Raw genomic sequence first — 25,270 nt, 5'->3', positions numbered from 1 at the left:
TACAATAAAGTGATCAATAATAAAGATCAGTAGATATAAAACATAAAAAATCAGTGGAATAGCTTTCCTGTTTGAGTCTTTCCATGTGTCCACTTAAAACAAAGCTTGTAAAGAGTGTATCATGCTAAATAAAAAAGGCTTTATAATAACTATTAGATCTTCATTTCAATTGAACAGCTATTCTTTAATCCGACAGGATTCCTGACAGTAATGAAGCTTTTACTCTCTTCTTCATCACTGCAGCTCAGAATAACATGAGGAGACTCTGTGACCACAACTGGAAATAAAAACTAAACCTCTGATGTCTTTGATTACAACAGTTAGCCACACACTGTTAATTATTTAAATGATTATAAATGAACATTTCAGTCAGACTGACTCATCAGACATCATCTACTTCTCTTTGCTTTCTCTCCTCTCTATAGCAGAAACAGATTGACATTAACTTTAACTTTTATCTGCATCACATGTTCATAACAGTTTGTTCATCAGACTGAAGAGGGAAAATACTAAAACATAATGATAATTCATGCACTTATTTACAATATATCTTAAGTCTGACTTTAATAGAAATTATATTTAGACATGGAATTAATATATTTTTATTCCAGTCATGTGATCATGTTGTTTACATTTCACCTTGTTGAATATCACTTTTGAAAGTTGCTATAATCGAACCGTCTGGCAAGTATCAGCGTTTCTTCTCATATCATATTAAGAACTTAATTCATGGTTCAGACGATGTTGCTTATAATTAACAACTCCGCCTCTTTCACATGAACACGCTCGTAACTGGACAGGTAAAGCCAGGGTCAACTGAACCAGTTGATAACCAGCTTCGTAGTACAGGTTATCAGGACGGTCAATGTTAGGTTCAGTTAACACAGATAACTAAAAGTTATCCTGGGTATGTTGAATTTGCTTTGTAGTACAGGCCTCAGCACACAGACACAAGACAAGACAAGACAAGACAACACAAGACAACACAACACAACACAAACAAAACAACACAAGACAAGGCAACACAACACAACACAACACAAGGCAACGCAACGCAACACAACACAACACAAGACATCACAACACTATGGCACATGACAAAAGCCATCTTTGAACTGGGCCTTCATTTTGATCTCAACTACACACATATAAATATAAACACTTGGCAGTTCTCAGAACATTCTCTGTGGTATGTCTCCAGGAAGAAATGTTTTCATGATGACACACACACACACACACACACACACACACACACACATACACACACACCCAACTGGTAAACATGAATTAGCCAAGATTAGCCAAGAGGAATAAGGAAACAGAAACACTTTTGATAAACTGGTCGTCTGACACCGGTTAGACTGGTTTTTGACATCACACTGATGATTTTTTAGACTTGGACTCTGAAGTGATGTGGGTGTGTGACTGTGTCCTCAGATCACATGCAGACAGACAATGGAGAACGAGCAGTTTCTTCTCTCCAGATGTTTCCTCACATGAAGGTGGAAAGTGTGTGTATGTCGACCTGAAGTGAGTTCAGCAGGTGAGAATCCTACCAGAGAAATCTGTACATGTCTGATGAACTTTGACAACATTGTGTGTTGTATCACTGTTTAACTGGACAGTAGAAATGTTTCTGGATCCTGATGTTTCAAATATTTGATGCTTTCATGTGCAAATATTGTCAGTAATTTCTATCTGAGTTTAAGGACAATGGCTTGTATGTATTATTGTTAGTGCTTTTACAGAAAGAGTCAACAGCAGTTTGATTCAGTTCAGATCATCAGTGAAATATGTAGGGACAGTCATAACTAGTCAGACAGCTTGGCTGCTGATATTCCAGGTATTTTGTACAGTGTTTGTGTCATGCTACTGACAGTAATAAGATCTAATGTGTCCTGTGATGTAAATCCTATTGTAATGAAGCATGTTGTTGTGTTTGTGTGAAGGTGGGGGCTCTGCCATGAATCAGTGTGAAGACAGAGAGGAGGGAGCCCCTCCCTCTAAAACCACTCTGTGTGGGGAACATGAGAGCCAGACCAGAGCTCAGAGGTGAGATGAGGCTCTCTAACTGTCCATGACTATTTTTCATTATAAAATAAAGACACTAATGTGAATGTTTAATGACTGTTACCTTTTTGGGAAGATGCTTAAACTTTAGATGTCACATTTCGACCTTTCTACATGATATAGATCTGGAGTTCTGGGAACTAATTTACATAAAAATATTTGTTGAGTCATAGTAAGTGGGTTACATCTCTCTGAGGTTTACAAAGCAGGTCTATGTTTTTGAGAGAAGGATCTTTTGTCTTAGTTTTCTATCTGTGGGATAGCTTGATTGCGGCAGGGCAGGGAGGGCGACACCTTGGGTCTCTGAATGTCTTAACCATGAACTCTTTAATAATTTTGTGTTTGTGTCACTTGTTTGTTTGTATCAGGATGAAGCAGCAGAGAGCAGACTCTCCTGAACCCAGCTGTGTGTCCATGAAGAGTGGCTGGTCTATAGGTCACATTTTTGACTTTAAAGGTGGACAACCTGCTGATGGAAGGTAAGAACTGAAAACTGAACTTAATTATTATTTATTATTTATTATGTGACTCTCCTGAGAAGAGGAATCATGTCTTGGTCCAAAGGAAACAAAGTGAAAAGGTTTGTTACTTTTCAGTCTTTTTGTCTTGTCAGTTTTTTCTAGCAGCAAAATCCATCTCATCCAAACTGCAACAGTCAAAAATGAAAACAATCAGTTGTAGCCTACTGTTCAGAGGTGGGTAGAGGAGCCAACAACTGTACTCAAGTAAAAGTATTGTGACAGTGTAAAAACAAGTACTCAAGTAGAAGTAGAAGTACTGTTGCTTTTGTAAAAAGAAGTACTTAAGTAAAAGTAAAAGTGGAAGTAGTCATCAACATAAATCAATTAGTTACAGCACAAAGGTTTCTACTGAAAAAAATATACACTTCAGTTTTGACTTCATAAATAAAACCTCTCAGTACACTAATATCACATCATCATCCCCTGGTCAGAAAATCACATATATACGCAATAGGTTAATATTTCCAGTCTGTATTCACATTCGCAGTCACATGTGATTATCACATTATCACTACCAGATTCTAAACATTTCAGCCAACACTTGTTTGTTTGTATCAGGATGCAGCAGCAGAGACCAGACTCTCCTGAATATATTGACCTTAAAGCTGGACAACCTGCTGTTGGAAGGTAAGAACTGAGAACTGAACTTTGTTGATATTGGACTCTCAGAGGAGCAATCATGTCTTGGTCCAGAGCTTCATACTGAAGTGCCTGTTTAGGTAGCTGCTGATGTTCCTCTCCATCATGGAAACAAAAAAGTCAAAGGGACATCAAAGGACATTCAGGCTTTAAACTTGTCATGTAAGCTTGACTTGTCCTCATCAGTGAGCTGGACCCTGAGTTCCTGAATGGTTGACTTAACAGCAGCTGTATCTGAAAGACCAAAGTCAGACGTGTCACCAAGGCTGCTGACTGGTTTCTCTGAGATACGTGGGACTGGGGGGGATCCAGAGAGAAGTGGACTTTAACCACATCTCTGTCTCTAAACAGTACCAGGGATTTAACTGGCTTGATCCTAAATCCAAACCCTGGATGATTGCTCTGCTGCCCAGGACTGATGGTGTGGTCACTGTGAGGTCATCCATGAAACTCCTGGTTGGCAGCTGTTGTACATTGTTTTTATACTCTGTCTCAGCTTTTGCACCTGATTTGGTGTACACAATTACTGTCCCCTTCTCAGGTCAATGCTAAAGACCCAGAAGTGACTCTGGGGCTGAAGTTTCTGTAGTTTTTCAGATTAAGGTCTATCTCAGTTATCTTGTGTGCTATCGACCTATATATATTTGTGCGGTCCGCACAGAGTCAGCACGGAGATGAAGCTAAATTGATCCATGGTCTTAGAGTTCTTCTCCTCAACAGCAATATTGTATTCTAGCATCAGACACCGACCATGAGGTGACCCATCTAAGACTAATATGACCCTGACTTGTCCAAGCACTACCATCCCACAAATCACTCCTTCTTATCCATCACCTGGAGGCTTTTTCAACAGGTCTGGTCCTGATGGCTCTAATCCTTGTCAACCCTGTGATCCCTGCAGATCCAGTGGTCATCAAAACCTCTACGTCTCCCCTCTATGTGTCCACAGCCAGCTCTCCATCCCTGCCTATGACACTGATCTACCACCTCTTGATATTTGGCCTCTGTCCAGAGTTAAAGTTCTTTGATGCTGAGCTCTTCCCTTTGAGGGGTGAACAGGATGTAAAACTGCTTCAATCACCAGTGACGTTTGTAGTCCTGTATTTAGTTAATGAGGTGGGCACAGATTGTTACTGAACCATTCAACTGCTGAGAAATATCTTCATTCCTTCTTCCTCTTGACTCATGACCGAGTCACCTGCCATCCTCATCTCATCACTGAAGGAAGTGAAGCCAGATTGAAGCAATGAGGTCATTCATTTTCCTCAAAGGTTCTCTAAACGATCATCACCGTCACTAGATGCCAGTAGACCACCAGCATTTCATACCAGAACAAGTGCCTTGCACAGTGAAAGCTGCCACTAAACACACAACAAGAAGCTCTACAAAAAAAAGTTACTCTGTGTACACGAGAGGCAACAAAAACAACCCAGACACAGGCTAGCAGTGACTGGATATGCTCCATGGCAATGCTAACAGTTAGCCAGCTAGCGACAGCAACATTTACTGAACAAGTTAGCTAACATTATCATGCTACTGTAGCCAGCCACTAATGGAATGAAAACAGACATGTAATCATGTACCCATCAAGTTACTTAAACATTGACGGGAAGAAAAGCCAGTTCTGAGTAAAGCTTGAACCCTTAAACAGCTTGTAGGGATCTTGGTAAAGCCAGACCAGTATTGGCTCTGCGGTCAGACTAGGAAAAAAATTTCACCTTGGACTTATCCCCTGGAACCACAGTTGTATGAATAGAGTCGGTAAAGACACTGGAGGAGCTAATAAAGACACTGAAGGAGCCAGTAAAAATTTTAAAAACTTTATGGATGTTGGCCACCAGCCAACCAGGATTTGAGCCAGTAGTCCCAATGGCCAGTCAGCGCTGTGCTCTGGCCTTATCTCTTTCTCTGGCAGAGGCCTTTTTTTATAGGTGAAAACATGGTTTCTTCAGTGGAGGAAATTCTGGAAGATTGCTTTCAGCTGAACACTGCTTACTGCACTGTGCCATGTAGCTTGTGGGCAGTGCCTGTGTGTTTATGAACTTATAACATACACCCCCAGCACCATTAATATATCTGTACACAAAATATTTGTTTGCTACTATATTATCATTTAAAGTCTCATTTACAGAACCTTTATACAGTAGTTGATGTTTTCTCCACAGAGTTCTGCAGGAGAGCTCAGAGGTCCACAGTGATCAGTCTGTCCAGCAGCATCAACCAGACCTGGACTCCATATTTATGTTCTGTACATATACAATCACACTTTTACTATTTAACTACATCGATCACAGATTTGCTGAAATTTCATTCAGGTCCTAACAGTCTCCATGCTGTTATGTTTATGAATCACATGTTGTGTTCTTCCAGTTTAAAGGAAATGTTCCGTTTATCATCTGTTCCAGCTGCTGGAGGAGAACATTTTCACTTTTGTGAAGAACGAGCTGAAGAAAGCACAGAGATTCCTGAGACCAGATTACCCAGAATGCTTAGAGAGTCAGTGGGAGGATGAGGAGGTGTTGGAAGGTGAGGAGGAAGAGCAGAAGACGAGCAGCAGAGAGGCATTTCTGAAGATCACACTCAACTTCCTGAGGAGAATGAAGCAGGAGGAGCTGGCTGACTGTCTGCAGCGCAGTAAGAGGATTTCTCTGAAGATTTAACTTGATGAATAAACAAGACATTTACTAACATCTCAATAGATGGAGGGAAATATGTTCATACTCATTCTTAGGGGAAGAAAATCAACAACTTTATTCATTGGTCTTATTTGTTCTTCGTTCATTCAGAAAGTCATGCTGCAGCTTGTCAATATAAACTCAAATCTAACCTGAAGAAGAAGTTCCAGTGTGTGTGAGGGGATCGCTAAAGCAGGAAACCCAACCCTTCTGAATCAGATCTACACAGAGCTCTACATCACAGAGGGAGGGACTGGAGAGGTCAACGATGAACATGAGGTCAGACAGATTGAAACAGCATCCAGGAAACCAGTCAGACCAGAAACAACCATCAGACAAGAAGACATCTTTAAAGCCTCACCTGGAAGAGATGAACCAATCAGAACAGTGATGACAAAGGGAGTGGCTGGCATCGGGAAAACAGTCTTAACACAGAAGTTCACTCTGGACTGGGCTGAAGACAAAGCCAACCAGGACATACAGTTCACATTTCCACTAACCTTCAGAGAGCTGAATGTGCTGAAAGAGAAAAAGTTCAGCTTGGTGGAACTTGTTCATCACTTCTTTACTGAAACCAAAGAAGCAGGAATCTCCAGGTTTGATCAGTTCCAGGTTGTGTTCATCTTTGATGGTCTGGATGAGTGTCGACTTCCTCTGGACTTCCACAACACTGAGATCCTGACTGATGTTACAGAGTCCACCTCAGTGGACGTGCTGCTGACAAACCTCATCAGGGGGAAACTGCTTCCCTCTGCTCGCCTCTGGATAACCACACGACCTGCAGCAGCCAATCAGATCCCTCCTGAGTGTGTTGACATGGTGACAGAGGTCAGAGGGTTCACTGACCCACAGAAGGAGGTGTACTTCAGGAAGAGGTTCAGAGATGAGGAACAGGCCAGCAGGATCATCTCCCACATCAAGACATCACAAAGCCTCCACATCATGTGCCACATCCCAGTCTTCTGCTGGATCACTGCTACAGTTCTGGAGGAGGTGTCGAAAACCAGGAGAAGAGAGCTACCCAAGACCCTGACTGAGATGTACATCCACTTCCTGGTGGTTCAGTCCAAACTGAAGAACATCAAGTATGATGGGGGAGCTGAGACAGATCCACACTGGAGTCCAGAGAGCAGGACAATGATTGAGTCTCTGGGAAAACTAGCTTTTGAGCAGCTGCAGAAAGGAAACCTGGTCTTCTATGAATCAGACCTGGCAGAGTGTGGCATTGATATCAGAGCAGCCTCAGTGTACTCAGGAGTGTTCACACAGATCTTTAAAGAGGAGAGAGGGCTGTACCAGGACAAGGTGTTCTGCTTCGTCCATCTGAGTGTTCAGGAGTTTCTGGCTGCTCTTCATGTCCATCTGACCTTCTTCAACTCTGGAGTCAATCTGCTGTTAGACGAACAAACATCCTTGTTGTGTTTTGCATTTAGGGACAACCTGACGGATCTCTACCAGAGTGCTGTGGACAAGGCCATGGAGAGTCTAAATGGACATCTGGACTTGTTCCTCCGCTTCCTCCTGGGTCTTTCACTGGAGACTAATCAGACTCTCCTAAGAGGTCTGCTGTCACAGACAAGAATTAGCTCAGAGTCCAATCAGAAAAAAGTCCAGTACATCAAGAAGAAGATCAGTGAGAATCTGTCTCCAGAGAAAAGCATCAACCTGTTCCACTGTCTGAATGAACTGAATGATCGTTCTCTAGTGGAGGAGATCCAACAGTACCTGAGATCAGGAAGTCTCTCCACAGAGAAACTCTCTCCTGCTCAATGGTCTGCTCTGGTCTTCATCTTACTGTCATCAGAAAAAGATCTGGACGTGTTTGACCTGAAGAAATACTCTGCTTCAGAGGAGGCTCTTCTGAGGCTGCTGCCAGTGGTCAAAGCTTCAAATCAAGCCCTGTATGTAGATGCAAAACTGGATATTTTAACAATATTAAGTATGCCTAATATTTTTCTTTTGACAAAACATTTTGTTTGTCTTAATCCCTCTTCCTTCCTCAGACTGAGTGTCTGTAACCTCTCAGAGAGAAGCTGTGAAGCTCTGTCCTCAGTCCTCAGCTCACAGTCCTCTACTTTAAGAGATCTGGACCTGAGTAACAACAACCTGCAGGATTCAGGAGTGAAGCTGCTGTCTGCTGGACTGAAGAGTCCACACTGTGAGCTGAAAAGTCTCAGGTGATGATCAGGTTATTTGCAACAAAATGCCAAAATATTACAACTGATCTAAATGTTGCAATGTATACATGCTAATGGAGGTGTTGCCAACATGTTAATGTGGGATTACAGTGTCTGCTAGGGTATCTGGGCAGTAGTTATCATGTACATCTTTTGCCCCACATGTTGTTTGCTGGGAATCCAAGTCTGTCAGGCTGTCAGGTCACAGAGGCAGGCTGTGCTTCTCTGGCCTCAGCTCTCAGCTCCAACCCCTCCCATCTGAGAGAGCTGGACCTAAGCTACAATGATCCAGGAGACTCAGGAGTGAAGCTGCTGTCTGCTGGACTGGAGGATCCACACTGGAGACTGAACACTCTCAGGTATGGTAAGATGGACAGACAACAGCAGCTCTTCACACTCGGAAACTCAAATTTTCAACAGCAGTTCAGGAGGTTGTTAAATGTAAATGTTTCCAGAATCAACCAGTACTAGTCTGACTATGTTTCTTCCTCCAGACTGGATCATGGTGGGGAACGGATGTTGAAACCTGGTTTGAGGAAATGTTTGTATTATTCTTCATTCATGTCAATAAAACAACACACAATTTATGTTTTAATTCAATTTGTTGATTGCTCTACTCACACATTTTTTATAAAAATGTATCTGTTCAAGATTGAACAAACAGTAAACCCATCAGATGAGTCAGATGATAAACTGCAGCTGTGTTGTGTCTTGTTCTCTCCATCAGACGCCTGTAAACTGGAACTGGACACAAACACAGTAAATAGAAACCTCAAACTGTCTAACAACAACAGGAAGGTGACATGTGTGGAAGAGGATCAGTTATATCGTGATCATCCAGACAGATTTGACTGCCATCAACTGCTGCATAGGAATAATCTCCCACATCGTTGCTATTGGGAAGTTGAGTGGAGAGGATGGGTTGAGATCGGTGTCACTTACAGAGGAATCAGAAGGAAAGGAAACAGTGCTGACTGTCGGCTTGGAAGGAATGATCAGTCCTGGAGCCTGAAGTGCTCTGATGGGGGTTTCTCTGCCTGGCACACCAACAGAGAAATAGCAGTCCACTCCCCATCCTCATCTGACAGAGTAGCAGTGTATGTGGACTGTCCTGCTGGCACTCTGTCCTTCTACAGAGTCTCCTCTGACACACTGACCCACCTCCACACCTTCAACACCACATTCACTCAACCTCTGTATACAGGGTTCAGGTTCTGCTCATTTAACTCCTCAGTGTCACTCTGCAAGCTGTAGGGAGGGGAGTCTCCTCATGCGTAGACCAATTACATTTTCCATCAAAATGTATTTTAAAAACAAATCAGTAGTATACTGTATGTTATTTCTCAGAGAAAGAGTTACCATCAAATTCTGTAGACTTAATAACAAATAATAATAACAAAACTTACACCTCCTACCTCCTTTATTCTTTGTGTTTTCTTACAAAATAGATTATGAATGGCAGAAACTGTCAGATCCTGATTGGGGTTGATGGCGTGGGACTTAATCACAACATCAATAATATTCTTGCTTCTGCTGACATTTTTATCAGAATACTTGTTTACTACTGAATGGAAAGATACTGTATATACTTTTTTTGTAAGTGAAATAGTTTAAATAGTTTGTGTCACCACAAATGACCATTAAGTACAATGTCAATTTCTAAAGTATATTTTTTGGGGGGGCTTTTTATGCCTTTATTAGATAGCACAGTAGAGAGACAGGAAATGGGGAGGCAGAGAGAGGGGGAATGACATGCAGTAAAGGGCCGTCCAATGCGGGATTCGAACCGGGGCCGACTGCAGCGAGGACTGTAGCCTCTGCATATGGGGGCAACTGCAACTGCGCCGCTCGAAGCCCCATAATGTCAATTTCTATAAAATCACCTACAGAGAATTTGTAAAAGTTGTCAAGATTATATTGATTAATTTATGCAGTTATAATGTGCATACATGCTATGATATGAGCACATCTGTCTCATTGTACAACAACAATACAGCCACTTTTATATGAGCTCTTAAATCACTGAACAAAAAAACAGACTTGTATCACTATTGCAATATTACTGAATACAACAGTTGGTCAACAATTGTTTATGACTATTGTTTGTTTATGTACAGCTGCTGAAATCATTGTTCACTGTGAACCTTGTGAGACACAACTCATATTGTTAATGTTACTCATTCACACATGAATATGGTGGTTTTAACATCACTGCTGTGAAGAGCACTAACACTGTTACTCAGCTGTTGCCAGTAGGTGGCGGTAGCAACTAACAAATGTTATTGATAGGCGCAGTGCTGCAATGTCATCAACGTCTTCAAAATAAAAGCATCAAAAAGAAACCTGTGTCAATGTCTTCTTTGAGATCATCAGTAAATCATTAAATTAATTAGGCTACATGCATCACTTGTTACTTTTATTTTAATTTTATTTTTTTAACAGCCCATTAAACCGCATTTCTCTGCTGTGTTATCCATTACTTTCATAAAGATTCTGCAGGAGACAAAGACACATCAAGTGTAATAAGTAGAGTCAAAGTAGCAGCACCACTATGTAAAAATCCTGTGTAACAAGAAAAATATTATCAGCAAAATATACTTAAGTATCAAAAATAAATGTGCTCAGAATGTATATTGTATTATTTGAATACTAACACTGATGCATTAACATGTAAGTAGCATTTCAATGTCATGGCCAGTCGAGGTGGAGCCAGTTTTATCAGCATTATACTGGTTGGTAGTTTAATCTACAACACCTTCTTCATATTTTACACATTTATCATGAGAATATTTTATTGATCCACAGGGGGGGTGAATTAGGAAACGTTACAGCTGCTCACTCAAGAATGAAAATGTAACAGCAAAGAATAGAGAATAAGAAGTAAGATTATAAAAGATAAAGATAAAAAGATAAAGATAAAATATAAACATGAAATAAAAAAATATTTAAAAAATCCTTACAATTATATATATGTAAATAATAAATTAAAATATGTATAGAAATATGTAAGGATCCCATACAGAAATGTAATATATGACATATATGTCCCTATATCAAGAGTAATTGCCATATATGTCACTTATTTTATTATCACATATCTTCTGAATATATAAAGATATAAGTTCATAACATACACTGTTGCCCACAAAGTTGGAATAATTTTGTTTTCAGACACAATCCTCTGTAATCACTTTATCTGTCAAGAATAAATCACATTGTCACAATCATTTAATGGAAAGAGGTAAAAAATATTTTATTCCAACTTTATAAGCAACAGTGTAGATGAAATGTCTATATGATGAATGTGTGTATAGTATAATAAGTTGGGAGCATACTGTATATGTTAACACTATTTCTCAAATCATATATGCAAGCTCATTAAAACAACATGCATATAAAATTCTATATGTTTATATTTTTTTTCTTATTATTTTTAAACATGTTTATCTTCCCATTCTAGGAAACTGGTCTCAGACTTTTGGACCCTGCTGTTTATAATATCAATACGTACTGACGGACTTTGGGATGGATATATATTCATTTAACATATGTCTGCAATATAATCATACATACATAAACATATATGGACTAGACATACATGATAATATATTAAATTATTCTACTTCTAATAGGTTTCATATATAGATTTTACATATATGTTGGTATTTCATATGTAAGCACATGTCATATATGGAAATTCAATAGGCCTATATGTGCATATATTACATTTGCGTATGGGATATGTGCCTCTCCTAGTGAAAGGTGATAGTTGTCTGAAACAACAGTAGGTTTAATAGTAGATATAATTGCACTTGGTATTGCATATATCACATCTTTTATTTGTAAAATGATCATTTAAATTTAGTCATAAAAGGTGCAATAGTTGCCTCTTAAATGTAGTAGAGTAAAGTAGCACATATGTAAAGTAGTTATAACTGCAGTACTTGAGTAAATGCACTTAGTTACTTTCCAGCGCTGCTGGGGAAATGACTTGCAGGAGAAAGAAACTTCCGCACTTTACACTCATTATGTGATTTTGGTCCCTGAAAACACCAGCGGAGTGAGAGCTCTCTCCGCCCCACCTCTCCGTGTCTCCGCCCTCCTCGCTGCAGCTTCCTCAGGTGTCTGAAGCAGGAGAACGGAGGAATGTGACGGGACGATCCGTGCGCTGCTCCGGGCCTCACCCCAACCTCAACCTCTACTGCGGACCAGGTCATGGAAATAAAACCTCAGTACCCGACCCGGAGTGGATTCAAAGTCTGACTGAAGCCTTCAGCTATGAGGAGGAGCGCGTCCTGGACCCAGGAGAGGATCTTTGGTGGCAGTTTCTGACAGTTTGGATCGGTTTGAGTCAGTCCAGGTGTGGCTGCTGTACCTGAGGCTGCGGCGGGTTTGACTCTGTATTAGTGTAAGAGTTTGTAGAGTTCCTCCGCTTCAGGACGGATTGTGTGTTTCGGAGGTCAACATGCCGGAGCTGATCAGTGTGACAGAGTTTATTGCAGAGACTAATGAGGACTACAAAGCTCCAACCACCTCCAACTTCACCACCCGGATGTCCCACTGCAGGAACGCGGTGGCTGGTCTGGAGGAGGTAAGAGGACACACACTAGGAAATAACCTGAGGCATGTAGAAGCTGCACATTATCACAGGTGTAGTGTTAATAAAGAAACTAAATTACAGGCAGTGGAAGAAGAAATGAAAAATAAGAAAATCAAGTTCTTATGTTTTACATTTCTCTTCAAACTTGTGCTGGTTTGATGAAAACTGATTGTTTCAGGGTGTAAATGTTGTACATAGAAAACAGGTTTTAAACTGTGTTTCTGAGGGTAAATCTGCAGATGAAGTGTGTGCCAGTGTCTCTATCCTCCGCCTCTTCATTTCCAGGCAGTAAAAGGCTGAAAAAAAGTGTGTTTTTTAGTGAAAAGAGGAACAGAGAGACACACTTCCTCATGCACTTTAGCAGTAGTTGGGTTGAGCTCAGAGCTGAGGCTCCTGCTGCTGCTCGACATGTCGTAAGACTTGACAGAGCTAGGCTACCTCTTTGTTTTGCAACACAACCGTGATCAGGCATATGTGTTAACAGAACTGATATGAGGAACTGGCAGTTAAAGGTCAAAGGTCAGTGGTTAAAGAGATGCAGTGTGAGGCAGGAGCATGTCAGTGCTGTTGGACATGGTGCTACAGTCACTTCATGCTGACTCCCACAGCTCAGAGGGTTTCCTGTGGTTGTTCCAGGGGTCTGTGGTGTAGTTCCAGGATCCTAGCAAGGTTTCCAGATGTTTTAGTGTTTTAGTGTTTTAGTATTTTAGCATTAATATTATTTATTTTGCACAATTTAAAATACACAGACAAATGACAAAGAGAACAAATAGCATACAGTGCAGGGAAAGGCAAACAGCCCAATGGGCTTATTTAAAGCCTCCACCTAAGGATGTAGAAATACCCCACAGGATACAGGATGTTAAAAAAATAAATAAATAAACTTACAAGAAAATGATGTGACTACATAAAAATGATGAGAAAATTTCAATTTAATTTCAAAATAAAATTAACTGCAATAATACAATAATATCAAAATAAGAGCAAAAAATGTGAGACTGTGATGTGTGTGCAATATGAGCAAAACAAACAATACATGTGAAAAACAGTTATAAAACAGCAGTTAAATGGTCTTTTAAGCATCTATTGTAATGTTTTATAGAGGAGCAGTATTTTGCTAAATGAAAATGGTGAAAGGTGATAGCCATTCCATAATTTGATGCCACTAAATCTTATTGAAGATTTTAAGATGCTTTCAAGGCTTCTTGAGGTCCTGGTGAAGTTTTAAGGGCCACTGAGTGGTTGAAAAAGCTTCAGGAGATCAATGTGAGACGATGGGATTTGTGGTTCTTGATCCTAAGTCTTTTGAGAAGCATGGTTCACATCAGCAGATGTTTCTTGTGAATAACAAACTCATACTGTTAAAGTGTTTTTCATAAGTCAAAATGTCTCTAACCCACACCTCCAGTCTGGTTCCACTGAGTCGACTCAAGCTTTGATAACCCTGACTCCAGTTAGCTTTTGTTAACGTCATCAGCCGAGGGGTTCACATACTTTGTCTGTGTTTGGGTTGAAATATGTTTTCAATATGGACAAAAACAACACGATGATTTGTGTGTTATTAGTTGAAATAGATTGTGTTGGTTTATTATTGTACCTTAGATTAGATCTGAAATTTATACAGAAATGGAGATAATTCAAGCTTTACTTTCACAATAAAGTGTACTCATAGGAAAGTGTATCTTAATTTGTATTAATTATATATTGCATCATGAATAGAGTATTTGTACAATCATTATGTCCAAGATAAAACATGTAAGGTCAAATATAAAGAATAAAAAAAATATTTCTCTAGATGTTTTTACAGAATATTTTAACATCACACCTGAAAAAGTGATGTGAAGTTTTTAGAAATCACAAGTCAGGACCGATTATTGTGTCTTCCTCCTCCTGTTGCATGCTGGGACATACCCACCCAGAGGACCTGGGGGCGATGACACAGCCTCACCCGTCTGATCGCGTCCCAACAAAAACCTAAGTCCCCCCCCCCCCCGTCTCTCCGTTTATCCCTCCTCTCTCTCTCTTTCCTTTTTTCTGACCTTTTCTCTCGGTCGTTCGCTCCTCCTCCTCCTCGTCCTCCTCCTCCTCTCCGTCTAGTTCATTTTTTAAAGCTCCTCTGTGCTTCAGTCTTGTCCCGACTCGTCTGTGTGAAGTTAAACACCATGTGAGAGGAAAGTACCGGTGTTCTCCAGGACAAATACACCTGGGAAACCACGTCTATGTAATCCTCTACCATGATTACAGAGACCAGATTTCCTGTTTAAACAATATTTAAGAAGAGAGAGCTCTGACCTGGTTACTCATACACCGATAAGCTACGATATTAAAACCAGTTACCTGTTTTAAAGTGACACCAGAAAGCTTTTCAACCTCCCCACCCTCCCTCTTAGCTTCCAAGTGGAGTTAAAAGGGTATTTTAGGTTTTTTGACGTAGGGTTATGTGAGGTACTTGTGAAAAATCATTGCATTACCTGCAGCACGCTCCCAGTTAGGAAAGCCGACCAGGGGACCAGCGGACTAGAGGTATGTGTTGCTGTGCACGGGGACTCCAGAAAAAACGGGGTTTAGACATTTTTAAAAATGGCCACTATCCATCTATCTGTTTAAATGTAGCTTCATGTAGAATATTTTTAGCAGTTTATCTTCCCGTGAAAACTGCAGTTTCCTTTGGCACTACATTTTTTTCATCTGCTGATGTACTGTAGTCCTACTCACAGGCAGACCTACAGAGCGTACTGTACTACACCGCTTTCTGATTCACTCAGCTGACCCGCGGCTGCAGTGTAATACAGTGCGCTCTGTAGGTGCGCTTGTGTGTAGGAACAGAATCTACAGCAGGTAATGTACCAACTATTCATGAGTACCTCACACAACACCACATCGAAAAACCCGAACTATCCCTTTAAAGTTGGCGCCACTGTTGCAAAGATGAATAGAATAGAAATAGGGCTGCAATTATTTTGGCAGATATTGTGATTGCGATTTCAGTTGGAATGGTCATTTTTGTGATGTGATTTTTGTTGGTCTTGTACCAAACAAACATGTTCTTTTACATCTAGTAAATATGATTTGTAGGCCGGGCGTCTCTGTAGCACGCAGCACACAATGCACAACAATGTGACACGTTTTACCTTTATCAGAAAAATTGCAGTTCCTGTGATTTGGATAGTGCATTTGGCCACATTGAGATTTAGATTATATTTTGAATAACCGTTCAGATCTAAACCGAATATAGTATTAAAATAAACATTTTAAAAAGGTCATGGCCAGAAAACATATATTTTTTTTATTTATTTAGATTATCAAAAGGACAATGAATATAGATGTTTGTGTCTGGCTGCTAGCAGTAGCATTAGTGACACAGCTGGCTCCTGAAGAAACAAACGTAAGAATCACAGTTTGAACTAGAAACCTTGATCTCAGTGCTGTGATAAAGACAGATTTAAACAACTGGTTGTATTAATAAGTAGGCGGGGTTTGTTACTTATTGATCGAGTAGAAATAAGGCCACAGAGTGTTGGGTTGGAGCTCTCTCCAGAGTTGGATATCAAGACTACTGGGACAAATCCTGGTGGATAGGACAAAAAATCCATAAGGTATTTACTGGCCTTCTCTCTGGTCCCAGTGAGTAAATCCAGGGCTGAATTTCTGTCCCAGTCTGACCATGGCTCTCCATCAAGTTAATGCCTGTCTGAGGTTCTTTTCCTCCTCTGACATCAGGGCTCTTTCTCTTTTGCTGGGTAGATTTTCCTCGTAAGCTAAATATCTTTTGGTTTTGGACAAAAACGAGTTAAGATGCTTCTGCCATGGAGTCAGTGAACCCTGTGTTTTCAGACTGTAATTATTTACATTCAAACTGTCTCCATTAAAAGTTGCTGAATCAGCTGTGATCAGTTCCTGTTTGCAGCGTGCCCAAGGATGTTCAGTCAACTGTCACTGAATCACTGTGATGCTGAAGGAAACTTAAAAACGTGATGATTCTCAGGCAAGTTCTGCAGCTATTTTAAGCAGGTTTGAGGATGTTTATTCACAATTCACATCAGACATATTGATGATATTTGATATAATGAAAGTGTAAATCACACTGAATCTAAAAATATGCATTTCATGTCTATGTGTTCAGATTTGACTGAGTTATGACTCAGAAAAGAAGGAGTAGCTTGCACCTCCATGAGCTGCAGCTGCACCTGCTGATCATGTTGGGGATCTGTCAAATCACTGACCAAACTACAATAACTGACCCCCTGTTCTCTGTAGGACCCCTGCACCTTTCCCCTTCACATCACTCAGTATCTTTGCCTCATGTCAACCTGGTTGTCTGTTACGAACCTGCAACGATTCAAAATGAGTTTGAGTCTAAAATCCTGCTTGACGAGTTTTTCGAACGAATCTCGACTGGGTTCAGTTTGTGAAACGTTCGCCTGTATTCACAGTCATTCAGTCAAACAGTAACTTAGCTTCTGGACTGTCTGCATGTTTCATACACTGAGTCACTGAGCCGTGACACACTGAGGTGAAGCTGATAAAACAGCTGACAGTGTGTAGTGAAGCAAAGCAGGTCAGAGGTGTACATACATATGTATCAGGCATGTCCAGGAAGTCTATGCTGAGACGTTGCTGCTGCCTTGGTTTACCACACTCTCAGCCTCAAAGTAGAAATGATGATGATGATGATGATGATGATGATGTAGCTGTAACTGCTGAAAATAAAAGTCTTTAATAATAGGTACATAACAGGTGGCTTTGTTTTCAAGGTTATGTTCATAATAATGTGACGAACTCTCGCTGGTATGAAAGTTTTAAGATGTGAGAGGTCATGACATGGATCCTATAAGGGTCTCCAAGTCTTCTTGAGTTCTTTTAAGAGGTGGTTAAAATGTTTCTAACAGTCCATGAAGAGATGTTTGGTTTCTTGAGGGTTTTTCAGTCGCCACTTATGGGGTTTGTGAAGGTCCTGAAAGGTTTTCAGGACTTCTCAAAGAGGTTCTGTAGGTTGTCAGGTATAGATCTTACTGGATATTGTGACCTGAACACAACCTGCTGAATGTTCAGGTTAAAGTTCAAAATAAATATTCAGATGGTCATTTTCAGTTGCAGCTTTATAACACACGCAAGACAACAAAACCTCTACAGAAATTCACAGATAAATAATTAGCACACATCATCACATGTCTATAAAAACCAGTCGCAGAGTGCCTCTGCTTCAGTGCTGTTACAGATCATCAATACACACAGGCCTATTTTTATATTTGAAGATGGTTATAGAAAAGCAGATTCACCCTCGTGCTCAAACTCCGGGGGCAGTTACAGAGATATGTAGACGGGTTTGAGGTGGTTTTTAAGGTCTTACCAAGGTGTTTGGGGCTAACTGCTGGTTTCCAGAGGTCCTTGAAAAATGCCCCAAGGTTCTTTCGAATATTCAAAGGAACCATGAGAAGATTTTAATCATCCATCTACACTTTTCAAGGCTTCTTGAAGGATTTTCAGATGGTGCAGAAGATTGTTACACAAGGTTTTTAGGATTTTAATTGGATTCCATGGGCCCATGTAGAGCTTTTAATGGTCAATCCAGGATTTCCAAGTCTTGTTGTGGGATTTTAGTAGATATTTAAGGGTTTGCAAAAGGGTTGAATGATTTCATTGGTCTTGCGAGGCTTTCAAGCACCCTCAAGGAGGCTTTAATGGTACCTGTGGACTTTTCAAGGATTTTCAGAAGGTGTTGACAGTTTCAAAGGGTTTTTGAGGGGATTATAGGGTGTTCTAAGAGCTCCTGAGAAGATCTTAATGGTCAGTCTGGAGTTCTCAAGGCCCCTTTTCAGTGGTTATTGTGCTTGAAATGTTTTACAGATTCTTCAGTTGTCTTGTGGAACTTTTGGGTTTTCAAGACTCTTTAAACAATTTTCAGAAGGTGCTGAAGAGGTCCTTGAAATATTTTAAGGGTTCATTTGTTGGTTCCACGGGTGAGGAGGTTTTGAGAGTCTTTCACTGCTCTCCAGGTATTTGTGCCATCCTGAAGAGAAGAGTCTGTTTTTCGGGAGCAGACAGTTCCACATTTCAGTGATTAAACAAACACAAACTAAAGTTTTTCATGTCACATTTGTATCACACTTTTGTAACCTCTGTTTAGTTGATCATCACATTCCCCTGATGTCTGATGGTTAAACGTCTTTAACTCAGGTGAATGAACTCAGAAACACACACTGGTCACGACTAACAACGAGCAGGAGCACACACTTTTCAGTCTGCAGGTGTGTGTCCAGCTGCTGATGAACAAACAGTTTGATTTGCATGAAATCAGCTGATCAGTAGCAGGAGCTGCTGACAATCAGCAAACTGATTTACATGCAGGAACATGAATTCACAAAAACACTGAGTGTGTCAATGTGATCGTTTCGCCTCGATACCATTTCACTTAAAGGACACAATTGTGTTTTTCCTTTTTTGTATTTTAAATTTAGTCTGAAACTGTTTCCTGTTCAGTGTGTCTGTGAAACTTTTATTTTAATTATTTTATCTTCCTTGCCAAATTATAATCAGGTAAAGGCAGCAGAGGCAGAAGCTGAAATCTGAGGTATTTACAGTTTAAAGGTGATATTCAAACAGCCGACTGGATTTTTAAATTGTTGTTGTGTGTGCTGCTTGTATTAATCTCCTCTCAGACCCTGGTTGTACCCTGGGATTTTCATGTACAATGTTTTACCACATTTTCTTCCTTTAATTTCAAATTTTGTAGATTTGATGGGTTATTTTCCCTTATTTTATGTTTTTATGCTAACCTTTTTTCAATTTTATTTGTATGTATTTTGTACTATTGTCCTGTTGTACAAATCAAATTAGATTTAAAATTCCTTGTCATCATTTTACAGATCATCCCCTCAGATTTCCTTCCTTCCATGTAGCCAGCGCTTTCTCTTTCTTCTCTTTCTCTCTTTCTTCATTTCTATGAAAATCCAGTGTCAGAGGCTTGAAAGCTCCATCACAGAGATTATATGTCAGGGTTAGTTTCTGTTTTTGAACGTTATGGTGACATAAAGCAACACAGGAAATGTTTAGAAAACATTCACTTTCTCAAGTAAGAAAGGTCAGAAGTTGCAGAGTCTCGTCACAATGTCCATGTTTTTAATGTTGTTTGTCGTCTGGATTAGATTTTTCTGACTCTGATCATGAGATGTCACAGTGTCCTTGAATGCATCACAAAGGAGAAAATTGTGTCAAAACTCCTGCAAACAGCCAGTTTATTGTGCTAAGCATTCAGTCACACACAGCTTCATCAGAGCATGGACATTTGTAAAACTACTTTTTACATAATGTTGCTTTACTAGTTGGTCAAAACATAATAAAACTAACTTTACTAACATAAAGTAAAGTTGACTAAAGTCTTTTCAGACTGAGTTTTAAAGAAGTGAAGGGAAACCCAATGGCTGCCTGAAGGAAGGACATGAATCTGAGCAGTGATGGAGGAATGTGAAGTATGTATGGAGGCTGTGGGCTAAAAAGCAATAAAACAATGAATGAAAAAACAATATTCATACAATTATCCACAGAGGAAACACTCTCTGAACCTCAGTAACCTCAGTTTTTTTATGAATGAAAATGGTGTTTGTCACCTTAACATCATTTTAAACATCGGTGTGGTCGTCAAGTCACGAGACAGTGAATTATACTCACATGATGTTGGTGTGAGGCTGTTTGAAAAACCGATAATGGCTGCACTCTGACACCAGGCCACAAAATTTATTCAAAAACACCAACGTCTCTCCACAGACCGCAGTTAAAAACTTGAGCCAGAAACAGGAAGAATCATCAGTGACAGAAACAAGAAAATGTGTTATTCTGAAGGTGTTGTGCAGAGCTTCCTGTTCTGACTCTTTGTCTTCCTCAGGCTCTGGACGTGGACCGATCAGTCCTGCACAAGATCAAGAAGTCAGTGAAAGCCATCCACACGTCTGGTCTGGGTGAGTGAGTGACCCAGTTTCACCTCAGTCTCTCCAAAAATGCAAACACCTCTCACCACGAAGAGTTGCTTCCTGTCTGCTCAGTTCTGTTCACACACATTTATAAAATCAAACTCTTTAATGTTTTTCTTTGCCTGGGCCCCTCCAGAGTCTAAGATCACCTCTGCAGTGCAACTTTATTTTCTCAAGATTCAGCTTTTCAAATGAAGTGAAAGATAAAAGTAAAAATTAGAATCGGAAACTTTTTTTGAAAATGTAGACTGCGTTTTCCTGTCCTACATGCATTTTTTTTTTAACCCAAGAAAACATGACAAAAAAAAAGAAAGAAGTGGTTGATAAAATATTTTCAGGTTCAGGTTTGAAAGTTCCCTGAAATGAAAGTGAGTTTTTAAAGTAGACCTCACAGTGTGAGAGATTCAGATTTCAGATTTCAGATTTCAGATTTCCTTTAATGGTCATTTCTATGCGTTTACATACATAAGAACACAATAACGTTTGGCTTTTAAGAACACCAGAGCAGCAAAATGAAGTGCAATAGTCAATGAATAGAATGAATAGTAACGGGAATAAAAATGGTTGATAAAAAAAGGCGATGCACTATAAAATATGTGAAGGCCCAAACATGAGATGAGGTGACTTTACCTCAAAGCACGAATCTGCTTCATTCAGTTTCCTGAATAAGATTAGTTTGACTGTAGAGATCCATTCCATTATCTATTAATCTGCCAGTTATTCTCTCAATTAATCGATTACTGGTTTTTATCCATAAAATGTCAGAACATTGTGAAAAATATCGGCTCAAGGTCACATTCTCAAACAGCCCAGAATCCAAAAATATTCATTTTACTGTTGTGTTTTGTGTAAAAAAAAAAAAAAGTAGTATCTAAAATGATTAATGGATTATCAGATAGTTGTTGGTTAATTTTCTGATGATCAGCTAATGGATTAATCCACTAATCGTTGCAGCTCTTGTAGCTCTGGTGGAGATTCTTCTTTTTTTGTTGTTTTTTTCCCGCCCAGATAAAAGATGATTTTAATGATAAACAAAATTCAACAAAAGTAAAAAAAACTGTAACTTTGAATCCAGGTCATTGAAAATGTCCTGGAAATGTCCTGGAGAGTTATTAGTCAGAAACAGAGGTGACCCAGCAGCTGGTGGTGCGTTCAGGTCTGCAGTGTCGGCGTGGTTGGCGCTGAGCTTGTGTTCAGGTAGGTGGAGTCTCACCTCCAAACATTCCCATCATGCCGACCTCCTGTCCCAGCATGCCTAGGGAAAGGACGCCCGCCTGCAGGACCTACCCGTGTGTAGGAGAGGAAGAAGAGACCCAATCCCACCAAATGTGTTCAGCAAACAAACGCAGACAAACCTTTATTTGCCCTAAAAAAGGCGGCTGTCCGGAGGACTCGTTCTTCACGCTGCCATCAGGAGAATCTGATGTCAGAGAAAATCAATCAAACAAACAAACAAACAAACACGACGGAGTGAAGCTGATAAACTGTGCTGAGTGTCAAAACCATTACACGGCCAAAAGTATGTGGACACCAGCACATTGCAGCTATTGTGTTATACAGTGTTAAAAATTTACTGTCAGCTTTTATCACTCAGTGACTCCTGATCTTCTTAATGCTGAAGCTTCTTAATGCTGAGTATCTGACAAACAATTCCTTCTAAACACACATCCAGACACGCACAGGAACACACACAAACACAAATTGTATGTACTGTATATAGCTCTCAATCCTTTTTCCACATTTCCTCTAATATGTTGTAAGGTTGTTGTGTATAATATTTGATATCTGTGTAGAACAGAGTCAGTGTGGATCAGCCGTGAACAAGAGTCAGGCAGCCTCTCCTCATCTCCACTGTCGACTAAACACTGACCTGCTCTAAGTTTTCTCAATAAAATCTAAAATTATACTAGAAATATAAAGTAGATGCAGTTTTAGGTTTAAAATCTGTGAGGGAATTATTGTTGCTACTGTTACAGACTGAAATAACCACTAGAAAACACTTTTCTTTTTCTTTTAAGTAGGGCTGCGTCCAACAACTATTTATCCTTTAGTCTAAAAAACATCAAACATCACAGTTTCTCAGACTCCAACATGACATCTCATTTTGTCCGAACAACTGCCCAAAACAACAAAACATTCACTTCACTATCAGATGAGATTTAGAAAAGGTAGAAAATCCTCACAATGTAGAAGCTGATGTGTTTGGCATTTTTGATTCAAAATGATTTTAAAGATTAATTAAATGTCTAAATAGTTGCTTATTAGTTTTCAGCTCCACATTCATGTTGATGAAAAGTGATAATGTAGTGTAAAGTTATGTTTGATGATTATGACGAGGAGGAGATCAATAAAGTTGATTTTAACTTCACTTGGACTTAAATGTGTAAAATATTAAAATGTTTGTACTTAGATATTAATATTTACTTCTATATATTTTGTTATAATCAAAAAATCTTATCTTGAAACAGTGTCTTAGTCCGTCTCTCTACACTTTCTGTCTCTGGCTCTCAGCTCCGAGCTCATTGGTTCCTACAGAAGTCATCTTTAAATCTTTAAAAACATTTCTTTCTTTCTTTTTTTTTTATCAAACATACAGGTGAAAATATATAAAGCATTTGTTGGAGACTATTTTCAGCGGCGGATTAATCCACGTTTGGTGCTCTAGCAAGTATTTGTGGCAGCAGGACAGCGTGTGTGCGACTGAGTCAAGATAAACTACAGTGTGTGTGTTCATGGTGATGCAGGGGCATGTGTGTGGCTCACCGATGTGTTTTAATAGCACTCTGTGGCTCAGAAGAATAACATGTATCACTTGTTAGAAGGAGACAGTCAGTGGTGGTTTGAGTTTATCAAACAGAGTGAGACATCCCTGCTCTCTGTCATCATTTCCCATGATGCCCATGTGATGGTGAGAGTGAAGAGGCAAGAGGAACAAACAGAAATCTTCCTGCTTCAGGTTGTGAAAGTAAAAAAAAAGAAAAAAATGAAAGTGATGCTGAGGACAAGAGACGACTCAAGTCAGAGTCTCCTGCAGAGGAAATAAAACCGTCTCTTAGCCTGTAGTCCACGCCGCAGAACATGAATCAGCTGTTCAGTCAGTAACACAGCTTCTCACTTGGTATTGCTATGGGTACCATCCCAACATAAAGACATATACTGTATATATGTGTGTGTATATATATATATATATAGTACCAGTCAAAAGTATAGTACAGTACAGTGATTTTATTTTCTATATACATTGATGTATTTATCTTTTTTTCCCAGAACATTTCTTCTTTATCTTACTATATGAGCACGTATGTGTCCAAATATGGACAAATAATATATTTATTGATAGATTAAAATAATGTGTAAGTGTAACACTGACTTGGTGTTTTTATGGATGGATTTCATGGAAAATGGATTTACGAAAACAGCATCAAATTCTCATTAAATAAACCATTTAGAAATAAATAATAGAATTTGAAAAAATTTTAAAAAGCAATTTTAAAAATTGGAATACATTCCTGGATTCATTGTTCAATTTATTTATTCATGAATTATTAAATGTATTTCTAAATGGTTTATTTAATCAGTGGTTTATGCCATTTTTGTAAATCCATTTTTAAATCTGAAGTATTTAGAAGTTGAATTGAAGTATTGATGGATTAATCGTTCATTTATGAATTCTTTTTACAATTCCTATTTTTAATGTCTATTAAGAAATGAAATTAGAACATGCTTTATTACCTTTCCTGTGACGTCCCTCCATTCAACTGAAGGAATCTAACTTCGGACAGAAAAAGCAAAATGAGGTTGTAGACTAAATCTACTAAAGCTCCACCACATCCACAGTATCATCTGTTTCCTGTGTGTTTCAGCTCATGTGGACAATGAGGAGCAATACATCCAGGCCATGGAGAAGTTCGGGGACAACTGCGTCTCCAGAGAAGACGCTGCGGTTGGCNTTGGTTCCTACAGAAGTCATCTTTAAATCTTTAAAAACATTTCTTTCTTTCTTTCTTTTTTTATCAAACAAACAGGTGAAAATATATAAAGCATTTGTTGGAGACTATTTTCAGCGGCGGATTAATCCACGTTTGGTGCTCTAGCAAGTATTTGTGGCAGCAGGACAGCGTGTGTGCGACTGAGTCAAGATAAACTACAGTGTGTGTGTTCATGGTGATGCAGGGGCATGTGTGTGGCTCACCGATGTGTTTTAATAGCACTCTGTGGCTCAGAAGAATAACATGTATCACTTGTTAGAAGGAGACAGTCAGTGGTGGTTTGAGTTTATCAAACAGAGTGAGACATCCCTGCTCTCTGTCATCATTTCCCATGATGCCCATGTGATGGTGAGAGTGAAGAGGCAAGAGGAACAAACAGAAATCTTCCTGCTTCAGGTTGTGAAAGTAAAAAAAAAGAAAAAAATGAAAGTGATGCTGAGGACAAGAGACGACTCAAGTCAGAGTCTCCTGCAGAGGAAATAAAACCGTCTCTTAGCCTGTAGTCCACGCCGCAGAACATGAATCAGCTGTTCAGTCAGTAACACAGCTTCTCACTTGGTATTGCTATGGGTACCATCCCAACATAAAGACATATACTGTATATATGTGTGTGTATATATATATATATATAT

At 39.5% G+C, this 25,270-nt stretch overlaps 2 protein-coding genes across 2 annotated transcripts in view; both read left to right on the top strand.

The window, feature by feature from the left end:
- The first annotated feature begins 1,459 nt into the window (after positions 1-1,459).
- On the top strand, positions 1,460-9,402 carry LOC111216388 (NLR family CARD domain-containing protein 3-like). The gene is given in 12 exon segments (XM_022737900.1): positions 1,460-1,543; positions 1,950-2,052; positions 2,439-2,549; positions 3,150-3,218; positions 5,396-5,474; positions 5,636-5,864; positions 6,017-6,080; positions 6,082-7,806; positions 7,909-8,082; positions 8,268-8,441; positions 8,577-8,623; positions 8,810-9,402. Coding segments are annotated over 11 exon segments (3,288 nt in total). The 5' UTR covers positions 1,460-1,543; positions 1,950-1,963; the 3' UTR covers positions 9,337-9,402.
- A 2,797-nt stretch (positions 9,403-12,199) lies between these two features.
- The window catches only part of LOC111240312 (arf-GAP with SH3 domain, ANK repeat and PH domain-containing protein 2-like), a 32,817-nt gene continuing 19,746 nt past the window's right edge, over positions 12,200-25,270 (top strand). The window contains exons 1-2 of the mRNA XM_022770274.1: positions 12,200-12,673; positions 20,565-20,637. Of these exons, the coding sequence (XP_022625995.1) occupies positions 12,548-12,673; positions 20,565-20,637 (199 nt within the window). The 5' untranslated portion in view covers positions 12,200-12,547. The remainder of the gene's footprint in view (positions 12,674-20,564; positions 20,638-25,270) is intronic.

The sequence above is a fragment of the Seriola dumerili genome, unplaced genomic scaffold (assembly GCF_002260705.1).
Source record: "Seriola dumerili isolate Sdu_G_001 unplaced genomic scaffold, Sdu_1.0 BDQW01000025.1, whole genome shotgun sequence".
NCBI classification, from domain to species: Eukaryota; Metazoa; Chordata; class Actinopteri; order Carangiformes; family Carangidae; genus Seriola; species Seriola dumerili.
Note: the sequence above shows the minus strand (reverse complement) of the source record. Positions and strands in the feature narration are given on the sequence as shown.